The sequence below is a fragment of the Actinia tenebrosa genome, unplaced genomic scaffold (assembly GCF_029948245.1).
Source record: "Actinia tenebrosa isolate PJP-AT-01 unplaced genomic scaffold, QUT_ActTen_1.0 PGA_scaffold15__27_contigs__length_11533743, whole genome shotgun sequence".
Taxonomy (NCBI): Eukaryota; Metazoa; Cnidaria; class Anthozoa; order Actiniaria; family Actiniidae; genus Actinia; species Actinia tenebrosa.
In genome coordinates, this window is record NW_028292575.1 from 7,232,698 (window position 1) to 7,245,368 (window position 12,671).

Here is a 12,671-nt window from a genome sequence, read left to right on the forward strand (position 1 = left end):
TTGACTTGTTCCAACTGATGTCAGAGGCAAATATTGATCAAAGTATTTCATTCTTTTGATCGGCTATCAAATTATGGTAAATATTTCACCGCCACTCCGTCTGAGGTACACTGTCAATAAGCATTTAGTTAATTCCTGGAGAATTGACTCAGTCAACTCTTCTTGTTACTCGGGAACCCAGGGATAAAGTTCTGTCGCTCATTTATCGCACCCAGAAAAAATTCCGCTCCTTTCTCGCTTTTTTCTGGTAGCGAGAAAGGAGCGACATGAACTTTACCCCTGGGTTCCCGAGGATGATGATTCTTATAATTTAGCATTAGGAGCCTGGAAAAAAATTCAAAGTTTACTGACCAAATTCAACTTCTCCTTCTCTTGTACAGTCTAACGTATATTAAAAAGAAATCAAGTCTTCAAATTAATTCTGTAAAAGAAATTTGATGATTTCTACTACTTATTTAATACTTACTTTTATTTAGAAAATTTCCGAAATAATTGGCTCCGAGGAAATGTCTGAAAAGCCAAAGAAATGATAAGTTTTCCTGTGAGACCCTTGAACTTTGAATAGCAGTACGAACTTTCGAAACTATGGCTTGTCATCTACCGACAAATATTTACTGATTAGCTTTGGTTTTGAAAATTCTTTCTTTAAGGAAGGGCTTAGCTCATTTTGCGGAACCAGAAGCATTGGATGCACGTCAATGGCAGATGTTATGCATGCATGCAAATCAAATGCAAATGAGATAACATGCAAGCATTGTATCGACCCGATAGCCTCACTTGGATGATTCTTAAAACAAAAGAATATCTCAATGCGAGCTCAACTGTAATACGGATTGAGGAAGAAAATTACAGATAGCCAGGATCGGACGGAAATTCAGAATGGAACAAGTCCGGTTTGTTACCAGATTATTTAGGACGATAGTTTGAAAAATGAGGGGAATATCGCAGTAACACCTTGATTGTCAGTGGCCAATTACTGAATAGTGCTTTAATACGTTCAGAAATCCATAACTAGATAGTAAAACAATATACGATTTCTAGTCATCGTGTTGCAGCATATGTCATGAACACATGCTCTAAATAAATGCGCTATAGTATAAGAAAATCCTATGCTCCCTGGCCAAGTGGGTCTTACTGATGTTACAATTCAGCGTTGTATTCTGAAAGAAAATCCGATTTGGTAGGCTAAGATACAGAGTTTAAGGCTTAGAAACCCTGAACGCTCAACTGTAAGCCAGTAGTATTAAATCCATAATAGGCATAGAGTGAAGTCATTTAAACCCCGTGAAATAGATATTAGACTAATATACTTTAGTAAACCCTAATTTCACTTTTTCTCTTGTGTCTATTTGACTATTACACGTCGACTAACATTTTCTATTTCACGTGTTAAATGCCTTCACACTAAGAGAATATTAAAAAATTGGCTTTAATTTCGACGGTTATGTCTCTTATTTGTACCGTCTTTTTTTCCTGCCCTGTTCGCCATAATAATTCCCTATTTCGTCTGAAATCTCAGAAAGTAAACTAACAAAACAAGACCACACACATAAGAAAAATCAAGCGTTCATTTTGACGATTATGTCTTATTTTGTATTTTTATTCTTTCCTATCTCATTGGTCATAATGATTCCCCATTTCGCGCGTCTCCATGCAATCAGCTGGTTGAGTGCGTCAAACCGTGGGAGGACACACGCATGCACACTGGACATCAAAACTCCATATTTTCATTTCGTTGCAGATTTGTCTCGGTACGTGACGATATGGATTTGCGCTGACGAAAGTGACTGATTCTGTCAGTCGTATATATATATATATATATATATATATATATATATCCCGGCGTGAACTAAAGGCATAGGAAGTTTGTCACAACATATTGCATGTGATTCGTTTCTCACTCGTTCTGTGCTTCATGCAGATTGAGTACTACAATACAGATAGATACCCAAATACTTTGGTAAGTATGAGCAGTAATTCTTTACTTTAGTCCCAAAATCCGAGACCCTTTTGCAACTGCACAACGTTCTCCGTTAGCCATACTGAGCTAACACTTTAACGTACATTCCCAAAGGTGGTAAGGTTTCAGCCTGCTTTAAACAGAGCCGGTTTCACAGTGCTAGTTAGGCCAAACGTGATTTCCATTGCAAATTTATTGCATTAAGTCTCTCTTGTCAATAGTTATAACAATTTTTTGCGCAAAGTTCGGGCCTTGTTTAAAGAAATCTATTCTCAAAAAATCGTAATAAAGTTTTTTGCGCGAGCGGGAAAAAATGGTTCTGACGGTAAATCGTGTTTGTTTTAAAACCAGGACCTTCCAAACGTACTGGTAGATGTGACTTTGAGTATAGGTTAGATACGCGGAGCTGGCAAGTATGAGCAGTAGAGTAGGGCTTTAGAGTCATATTTTCATGATGCCAAATCGAGGCTCCAAAACAATCCGGCATAAGAACCAAACCTCTGCTGACTTCTTCTCGACTAAACATTAAGTAGCTTTTGGAATTAAACATGGTTTGCGAAACTAAAACTTACGATTCATCGAATATAGGTTTAGTTGCATACTTCGCGCTCGCGCATAAAAAGGAGGTTGATATGAAAGGAAGTGTACTTAGCCAACTGCGATTGAGCTCAAGGGGATTAACTCAACAAACTTGTTGTCCTTCCTGTCAAGAATGTGATATTTTAAACCCTAATTATTGTCAAACTTGTGTAAGAAAGCATCTCCATTAAGTACCACTTCCAACCTTCAGTATGGTTCTTGCTCTCATCCAGAATTAACTGCCTCTTCGATCCGGTGTAAAATTGCATGCCCTTGATTTGATTTTACAAACGCGATGGGAATTTTATTTATTCTATTTTCATTTCTTAGTCATGGGAGAAGATCTTATTGATTTAAGTTATCAATTTGGACATTTTTGTCATATTTAATTACGAAGATTAATTTTGGCGCGCTTTTTGTGCGGCTTGCGTCGTGCGTCGTGAGGGCTGAAGTACTCTAGTGACGTCATAAACGTATCAAACGAGAGTAATATTCCGCTCAGACACAATACTCTGGATAAAACATCCTAAAAATAATTAAATTTAAGATATCGAAGGAAATTTTCTTATATTTTCTATCTACTTTAAATAAGCTCAATTTGGGTACCAGAAAACTGTCCGCGGAGGTCTGGAACCTAGTTAACGATCTGAATTCATTGCCTTCAAATTTTAACGAAAATGCAAAGCATTATTCGAATTTAATTAAAGGGAATTTGCACTGGAATATACGGCACTACGGTCTTTGTAAGTAAAACGTTTGCATCTTTAGGGAACGCGTGATCAGAACCAAATTAGTAGACGAGAATCGACACTTCACACGATTGAACCGGGGTCCCTGTGGTTTATCTATTTGTTTGACTTGCCAAGAAGGCCATTTGAAAATTTGGGGAAACCGCTATCATCATGGGTAAAAAATTGCAAAAGAAAGAAAGCAAAAAGAAAGGGATGGGATGAAAGACAAAAAGGAAAAGAATCCATCCATCCATCCATCCATCCATCCATCCATCCATCCATCCATCCATCCACACCCAATTTATTCATGCATATGATTCACTCATCCACCCACACATTCATCCACAATGACGTGTATATCCTGTTATTTCTCCCCCCAAAATCCCCTTTTCCCCCGGCCGTCTGTGGGTTTCATAGAGATTATCACATGTATAGAGCTTGATATCGTTTTTATTCGCGACTTTTTCATATCATATCGCGAACAAGCAAGTCCTCGAGGATTGATTCAGTCCATTTCACTTTCATAATTTCCTTTTCCTTGACATTGTCTTCCTCGTAGTTGCTTTTCATCCACTTCATACCTCAGTAGTCTCTAGCGCCGTCTTCTTCCTCATTTTCGCCATTCCTTCCATGTTAAAAGTATTCCTTTCTCGATCGGCATAAACGTATCATTCCAATTTAACTTCAACTACTTATTTTCTTTGTCTTTTTCCCCAGCCAGACCTGATATATTGATTTGATTATAAATTCATTGATGACATAATCAGTCTCCACTTCCAAGAAAAAGCTGCGCCAAAAATAAATTGACAGGCCGCTTTAAAAGAGAGTGACTCAATACATATCAGGCACATCATTTCCGGCTTCCACTCGAGAGCCCAGCAAGACTCATCACTGAAAATCAACGATAATTTCGGTAAGTTACGCTTTTATGTATTAACCAAAGAAATTTTGCATAAATACACCTAAAATTTATCCTCTAGATATGATTATTAGATTCCGTAATTATCTATTTAAGTCATTGTGCATAAATCTTCGATGTTTGTGGGCTCCCTTGAGCTAGGAATTACTGTCGACTCGTGCCTGTACTGGTGAGTGGCTGTTGACGTTATAATTGCCACTTCCTGTTTCTTTAGTCTTGGTTTTAAGAATCAAAATATCTCCGGCAATTGCTGACAAACCTCCAGCTCAATTACCTTTAAATTTCTTTTAATTTCATCAACGTAGTTTTTATAGAAACCAGAATTATTTAGGTATAATTTTGAGGCCATTTAAAGTTTACATAACTAAAAACAAAAATGAAAGTGAATCCTGGTAAAGTTCGGTCGTCCGATAAAAAAAAAAAAACTACTATTTCGAGGCCTCTAATCCGTCTCTGCAGTTAATAGCAAATATCCGTTGGGTAAAACAATTAAAAAAGAAAGGCTATAGTTTTAACTACGATTAATAAAACGAAGTTAAGTCACAATTTGTTGAGGATAACTGAACACCATGCAACATCTTCCTGAGTTCATCAATTGATGACAAGTTGGACGGTCTCGGTAGCCATATAAAAGCTTAATATTCTCAGTTTAGGATATTGTAATTACTTATACTTTATTCTCCAAAAAGCAAGGCACATATGAAGTCTTCGGTCCATGCATTTTTTACAATTTTGAACTGTTTATGATGATGACCTTGACAGCAGCCGTGTTCTAGTTTCAGTCATTGCGATCATTGTTATAGAATTCTGCTTTTATGCTTGCTACATTCATGAAGATTTCACTAAAAATAACTCCTGCTAGTGAGGAAGAACCAAATGGACGTCAGAACTTTCAAGAAAAGAGTGAATAAGAGAGAATCTCGATTCAAACATAAAAAGTATTGATTTTCAGCTTCGAGCCGTCAATTATGCCAGCTCAGCAAGAACGATTTTCGTAGTTTTACAGAGCTTTACCGAAGTGTATTTTTCACACAAAGTTGTAGCCTTCATAATTACTACTCCTCTTTTATTTGTCCGGTATAAGACATGAAAATCATTGTCTCGTTTATTATATATTGATTACAAGTGCTATATACAGCGCGCGTAATTGTGTCATAAAGGTATCCAACAATGCTGCATTTCATCTCAAATTTGATCAGTGGACTAAGACCCGGCCGACCAGAACCTAGCCGAACAATGAGGCTAAATTCCTTGTTATTGAACTAAACATACAATTTGAAATAATAGCCTTGCTGGGGCGACCCTGGCAGTCATTTTTCGCTTTGTCATTGCATTAAATTTGCATGTTTATGTTTATTTGATTTGTTTGAAGATTCGAATTCATTCGAAGTATTTGTCCGACTTATTATGGATGGGTTCTTGTCAACCGTTCTTGTCAGGTCCGTTATAACTAATTATCGCTACAATGCAGATAAAGTAATGCTAGAGGATTTCAAATATTTGGACATAAGTCATGGGCAACGAAGCCATAAAATCGTGAAAGGAATTAGCCCTTGAAAAAGCCACTGCTTTTTGAGCTACGCAATTTCTTCCACGCTATGACTACTATGAACGCGCCGTGCCATGACCTCAAATGCTTACTTGAGCTCCTTGTGCAGTGCTTAGCTGTTTCGATAAGTCAATTTTTAGCCATAAACAACCTAGGGTAGATGAGTAAGAAAAAGAACATTTTGAGTTTTTTTTATTTTCTTTAAAAGGAGGATACTGAAAATAAAGAAAAAATTGAATCTGCAGACTAGAGACGCATAAACAAAGCTATTCGCCGCATTCCAGATCGACAAATTAGCGTCCCAATGGTTATGAGTTTCCTTTCTCAGTTTCCTTGCAGCGATCGGATCAAAAGTTTCACTCGACGAAAAAATGGATTTGTCATGTAGGCAAACATATAGACAAATATATGGGCAAATATCATATTTGACTAATAGTAGACAATATTTGCCCAATGACTGTATATGATATGTACCTACACATTTATCCCATGGGCACAGATGGCAAAGTCCGTATGGCCCAGTAAAATCCCAAACGGCAAATATATAGCAGATATCATATCATCCATACATTTACCCGGTAGTAAATGCTCATTTGATATGTGCACGTATTTGCCCAGCCCGTATATGTGTTTTATGCCTTACGTATACCCTGTGTTTCCCCAGGCCGTATATGTGATTCATGCCTTACATATACCCTGTATTTTCCCAGGTCGTATATGTGATTCATGCCTTACATATACCCTGTATTTTCCCAGGCCGTATATGTGATTCATGCCTTACATATACCCTGTATTTTCCCAGGCCGTATATGTGATTTATGCCTTACATATACCCTGTGTTTGCCCAGGCCGTATATGTGATTAATGCCTTACATATACCCTGTCTTTGCCCAGGGCGTATATGTGATTTATGCCTTACATATACCCTGTGTTTCCCCAGGCCGTATATGTGATTTATGCCTTACATATACCCTGTATTTTCCCAGGCCGTATATGTGATTTATGCCTTACATATACCCTGTGTTTGCCCAGGCCGTATATGTGATTTATGCCTTACATATACCCTGTATTTCCCCAGGCCGTATATGTGATTCATGCCTTACATATACCCTGTATTTTCCAAGGTCGTATATGTGATTTATGCCTGACATATAACCTGTGTTTGCCCAGGCCGTATATGTGATTAATGCCTTACGTATACCCTGTCTTTGCCCAGGTCGTATATGTGATTAATGCCTTACATATACCCTGTATTTTTCCAGGCCGTATATGTGATTTATGCCTTACATATACCATGCGATATGCTCTGACCGTATATGTGATTAATGCCCCCTTAATGCCTTAGATGTACCAGCGCGTCTTAGCCATATTTGCTCAGTTGAATTATGCTCATCATATTTGCTAAATTTAACTATGTTATCAGTCTTCAGCTATTGTCACTTATGGCAGGCCAAAAAAAATAGAAACGATATATGCCGTGACAACCACCTCATACTTTAAACATAGCTAACCTATGTTAAGAAGCAGGAAAAAAGACATAAATCATACTGAAAAATTTTTATTGTGAATTTCCTTTTCTTGACGACTGATTAACTATGAACAATTTGTTAACTACAACTAATTGAAAATGCTAGTTCTGTAAATTAATTATAGGTGTTTGATTCATCTTGTGACAGAATTTGTGAAAGAAGATCATAATATATTTAGTTGTCAATCGATCTTTGGCTTATGTACGATTCTTTTTAGATATTCTGTAGTAGTACACTTCATTTATAACTGCAAAAATTTAATTAAGGACACCGAACGTGGTTGGGTTTCTACGAGTTTTATGAATTAAATCTTGTGTCACTGTTCCTCCGTTCCTTTGGCCTGATTTCTAGGGTTTTCGTTCTTCTTTCGATTATTTGAACATTATACTTGTTTACTTGAAGAAATCCAAAGGTCAATAGGCTTAAATAGCCGCTGCTATACCGTTTGACCTTTGGATTTCTTCAAGTAAACGAGTATAACGTTCAAGTAATCGAAAGAAGAACGAAAACCCTAGAAATCAGGCCAAAGGAACGGAGGAACAGTGACACAAGATTTAATTCATAAAACTCGTAGAAACCCCAACCACGTTCGGTGTCCCAGTGCCCTTGATTTGATAAAAACCTTTAGGCTCTCAATGCCCATTCGGGACCTCCAGATAGCGTTGGGCGTCTTGACGGCTCTCCGATTTTCCACTTCAAAAGCATGGTGAGACTGCGCTCTGACAGCCTCCTTTTTGCTTTTCGGTCCATGCTTTCCATGAACTGGTTAGCTAGGGGGCTTTTCCATGCCAGAGGGTGTTTTATTAAAACTTTACTCTGCTTAGTAGGGCCCCCTTCGTTATCAGAGCCACTGTCCGCTGTATCGTCATCAGCCTGGTCATCCGCCTCTGACATCGACTCCTCTGATGACATATACTCCAGTTTCATAATTGCCTTGACTTTCTCTTTGTCCCCTGGTGATAGCGAGGTTGACAAGTCCGCTGCCTTGGATCTGGATTTTAGGAGCTAAAAGAAAAAAGAAAAAAGAAAAAAAAAAAAACACCGTCAGTCAAAGTTTCTTATTAAACAAAGTCATAATCGTTGCAAATTCAGTTTACTCACATTTTGTTTTCTTTGTGTTTTCCGCTGCATCTTTTGATGCCTTCCAAGGGCCCCTGAACGCTCTCTTTTGTTTCTCTTTCTCCTCGTCAGAAAGTGACTTTTAAGGGCAGCTGAAATTATATCAAGTACCCATATATTAAAACTTGATACAAAATTTGTTAGAAATGTTGGCATTTGGCCGACAATTACTCCTTTAGCATCCATTTGTTTTTTCTTTGTTTTGTTTTGTTTCGTTTTTTTTTTTTTTTTTTTCCCATGTTATTTTATTTCAAACTGCTTCCCCTCCCTTCGGCATTTGAATATTTCTAAAAGGATTTCGTTACCCCCTCCCCCCCCCCCCCCCGACCACCACCCCCATCCTTTGTCCTCACCCCTCCCCCCCGGGTTAACTTTGATAGGTGCATAAGGCCTTTCGCACTTCGTAATATAAAATACATAAATACCTTCTAACTCGACGGCAGAGACATCCTTATGAACATTCAGAACTCTATCCCTTATTGCGTTATTAATCTGTTCGTTGACGTCATCTCTGAAACTAATTAGGAAATACCATATTTGAGTGGTAAGTGGAAACTTAATATGGAAAGTAACTATGGATGATTCAGACAATATCATTTTTATTAAATTTTCATACTTACGCTTTAGTAAAATCCCATATAAGAGGGTTTTCTTCCCTGTCCCGTAATTTCTTTGCTACCAAGCGTACTTCAGACTGTAATAACATAATATAATTCATTAAAATCATAAGATGTACCTTAAGTTATTCTTAGACATAGTAATAATGTTTTCATTATTTTTATGGCTGTGATTGTATAATATTGGGGAAAAAATCGAAATCAAATCAATTCCTTTACAAAAAAGGAAATTATCATTATCATTCAGTGTCTTGTTATTGGAAATCAATAGTAAAGTTTGGTAGCATTAACCACTGCCATGGCGGGTTTCCCGCCAATTTTAGTATTGCATAAATTATACCGCTACATAATTATACCAACTACTCTTCGCGCCAAGAATTCCCAGTAAAATTATCAATAAAAATAGCTTGCTTTTTTAAATATTGCCACTTTACTTACTGCAACAGCCTTTGAGACAGTAATCTTGGTCTTGCTGTTGTCCTTATTCTGCTGGCTTTCTTTTAAGGCCGCTAGTATTTGGCGGTTTTGTTCTTGCAGTTCTTTAAACTGTTTTACAATCGTTTCGAAATTTGAAGAAATTTCTTCTTTTTCGCTGTCGGGGTCAACGTTCTCATTCTCGCTTGTTGCTTGCAATAGGCGATTTCTGTGTTCTCTTAGCACATCCTCGTTACCACCAGGGACAGAGGGAATAAGTATATTAAGCCTTTGAGAATTGGCGCCATTTTCAGTATGTCTACTCGTACTGCTTGTACTGGTAGTTGCAGTAACAGAATAGATTGGCATTGGGCGTCCTGGTAAAGGTGTAGATGTTCTTCCCATTTTTTGATCGCGACGAATGAACGCAATTTATAAGCAAAGATATAGAATGTGCGGGAAACTAGATGACCGACAGAGTTTGTTACCTGTTTGTGACCAAAAGGCGAATGAACGAATTCTCGGTTTTCACGTGACGTCACGAGCGGATTAAAACTTAGTGTCCGCCATATTGGTGCACAGGAAGCTCATTAGCATATGTCAAATCACACACGTGCGCTTATGTTTTGATTCGAATTATGCGATGTCCGAGGATTTACTCGTCGATATTTCAAAAAACGAAACCCAAGAACAGAAAAGAATTGAAGATACCTCTTCAATTGTCTTATCTGAATACGCCAAAAAGCTTGAAAATCACATTCGAACGAGATATTTAAAAAAAATCGAAGGTATTGGAGTCGACCCCGCGTGTTTACAAGGCGAGAAGTTAGATGCAGAATGTCTGCCACCGATCGAAGCCACCGATCTTCTCTCTTATCTTGTGCTGGAAACCAGCTTCTATACTTTAAGGCAGTTCAAGGCTTTCAAGAGTCTAGAGAGTTACAATCAAATGGTATCGGGCTTCATAACGAGCGTTCAAGGAAAAGCCATTGGAAATAAGTTCGTGGTGTTAGGAAAAGTTCGTCATTCGCAGCGAATGAATGAACCGCCAATACCAATTTGGATTATCGCTAATGGAGAAGGAACGATAATATCTGCCCACTGCCTTGGTTGCAAAGCAGGTCTAGCAGAGTGCTGCTCTCATGTAGGGAGCGTACTGTTCTATATTGAGGCGTGGAATCGTATACATGGAAAGTTGGCCTGCACAGAAGTGAAATGTACGTGGCTACTCCCAACTTACGTAAACGAAGTACCGTACGCTCAAGTTGAAGACATCAATTTTAAATCAGCTCGAAAGTTGAAAGATGAATTAGACGTTAAAATTGATGGTGTACAACCTTCGACTAGCACTCCGGTAGGGAAAACGAAGTCCGTCCCAAATGTCACCCCTACAGAAACGGATATGAAAACCTTCTTTGCAAAACTAAATGAGAGCCAAAAAAAGCCTGTCATTCTTTCTCTAGTGGCTCCTTATGCTGATCAATTTGTACTAAAAAGTCGGCGTGTTCTAACGATACCATCCCTTTACAATCATGAGAATCTGAAGCTGAACTACCCAGAGCTGTTACAAAAGTGCTGCAAAGTCGAACTATCTCTTTCTGATTCCGAGATAGAATTAATAGAACAGGAAACAAGGGATCAATCAAAAGGAACTGCGTTTTTTAAACATAGAGCTGGTCGTGTTGGGGCTTCAATGAGTTATTCTGTTGCCAATACAAATCCTGACCAACCATCTATCTCACTTATTAAAAACATTTGCTATCCACAGTTGTTTAGTGTGCAATCTAAAGCAATCAATCATGGAATCAAAAATGAAGGCAAAGCCATAGAGACTTACAACCATCTCATGTCTGCAAACCACAAAGATTTTGTACTGATAAAGTGTGGAGTTTTCATTGATAAGCAACATCCCTGGATGCATGCAACACCTGATTTCCTCTGTTCCTGCTCCTGTTGTGGTGATGGGTGTGGAGAAGTAAAGTGCCCTTACATTATTGAAAACTGGGACTTTGAAAGTTATGTGCTTAAGAAAAGTTCTTGCCTAGAGAAAGTGAATGGAATATTTCGACTAAAGAGAAAGCACCAGTATTATTACCAAGTGCAGCAACAATTGTCTATAACTGGTCGCCAATTTTGTGACTTTGTCGTGTGTGCATTCAGCGAAAACAAACCTCAAGTCTTCATTGAAAGAATTCTCCCAGAAACAAGTCACTGGGAAGCTATCGTTCCCAAAGTTACAAAAGTATGGCAGACATGCATACTACCTGAGATTCTTGCTCGATGGTATACAAGAAAACAGCACTTACCTGAAATAAAACCAGCAAACAAGTCCTCTGGTATTTGTTACTGTGGAATGCCTTCTCAAGGAAGAACTATTCACTGCAGTAACCCAAAGTGCCTAATAAAGGAATTTCACCAGACATGTTTGCATTTATCAGATTCAGTCCTTGATGTTTGGTACTGTCCTAACTGCCGCTTGCTAGCAGAATTTCAATGCAAAAAGCCAAGAAAAGCACCAAAGCCAAGTTCTACTAAGTGCACACATAATGATCAAGCTTTGAAACTGGACAGTATTTGTGTATGTGGCTCATCACCAATGATGAATGAAAGGCTTCTCAAATGTCACAGTGAAAATTGCCAAAATGGAAAGTTTTTCCATCTCCAGTGTCTGGACTATAAAAGAATGCCTAACAATAGTCAAACTACGTGGGTGTGCAGCAATTGCAAGGTGTCTCAAGCAGCCAAAGTAACTGCATCTAGTTCTATTGGTCCTACCACTTGTTCTTCTTCTTCAAAAGCCAACACTGTTAGTGCTGCATCAACAAGCCAATTAAAATGTGAAAACAGTATTCCACAAATGCAAGCAGCTAAATTGGACAAAAAGGAAAGTACAATCATTGGTAATAATGCTAGTGCTGTATCTACTAGTTATTCATCAATTATTGATTCCAGTGATGATGAATCGGATGTCAAAATAACACAAGTGACTAAAGGGGTTTTAGACAAGAGGGCTTCCCTTGGTAGCCTCAATGACAGTCATTTTGACATCATTAATTCACCTACTGGATGGCTGGACTGTACAATAATTCAGAAAGCACAAGTACATCTACAGAAAGTCAATCCTCTGATAGAGAGCTTTCAAAAAACAACCCTTGGCCCCATTAGGAACTTTGATGTTGTCACTTCAGAATTTGTTCAAATATTACATACAGGACATATGCACTGGGTCTGTATAAGCTCTATTGGATGTAGAC

At 38.1% G+C, this 12,671-nt stretch overlaps 2 protein-coding genes across 5 annotated transcripts in view; one reads left to right on the top strand and one right to left on the bottom strand.

Annotated features, from left to right (window-relative positions):
• Nucleotides 1–4,030: 4,030 nt before the first annotated feature.
• LOC116292968 (cellular tumor antigen p53) overlaps nt 4,031–12,671 on the top strand; it is a 41,940-nt gene continuing 33,299 nt past the window's right edge. For all 4 annotated transcript variants that reach the window (XM_089030408.1, XM_089030407.1, XM_089030405.1 and 1 more), the window contains exon 1: nt 4,031–4,183. The gene's annotated coding sequence lies outside the window, so the exon portion shown is untranslated. The remainder of the gene's footprint in view (nt 4,184–12,671) is intronic.
• LOC148910978 (uncharacterized) lies at nt 7,664–9,858 on the bottom strand. Its single transcript, XM_089030409.1, has 5 exons — nt 9,442–9,858; nt 9,007–9,080; nt 8,812–8,903; nt 8,369–8,478; nt 7,664–8,272 (listed from the first exon to the last, which is right to left on the bottom strand). The coding sequence occupies exons 1-5, from the start codon at nt 9,820–9,822 to the stop codon at nt 7,892–7,894; spliced, it is 1,038 nt and encodes a 345-aa protein (XP_088886535.1). The 5' UTR covers nt 9,823–9,858; the 3' UTR covers nt 7,664–7,891.

Excerpts from the sequence above, each read along its gene's own strand:
- LOC148910978 (XM_089030409.1), bottom strand. The coding sequence starts at position 9,822 with ATGGGAAGAACATCTACACCTTTACCAGGACGCCCAATGCCAATCTAT. Across the intron at positions 8,904-9,006 it reads ATATGGGATTTTACTAAAGC|TTTCAGAGATGACGTCAACG; the intron begins GTAAGTATGAAA and ends TTTCCTAATTAG. Across the intron at positions 8,479-8,811 it reads CTCTGCCGTCGAGTTAGAAG|CTGCCCTTAAAAGTCACTTT; the intron begins GTATTTATGTAT and ends ATATAATTTCAG.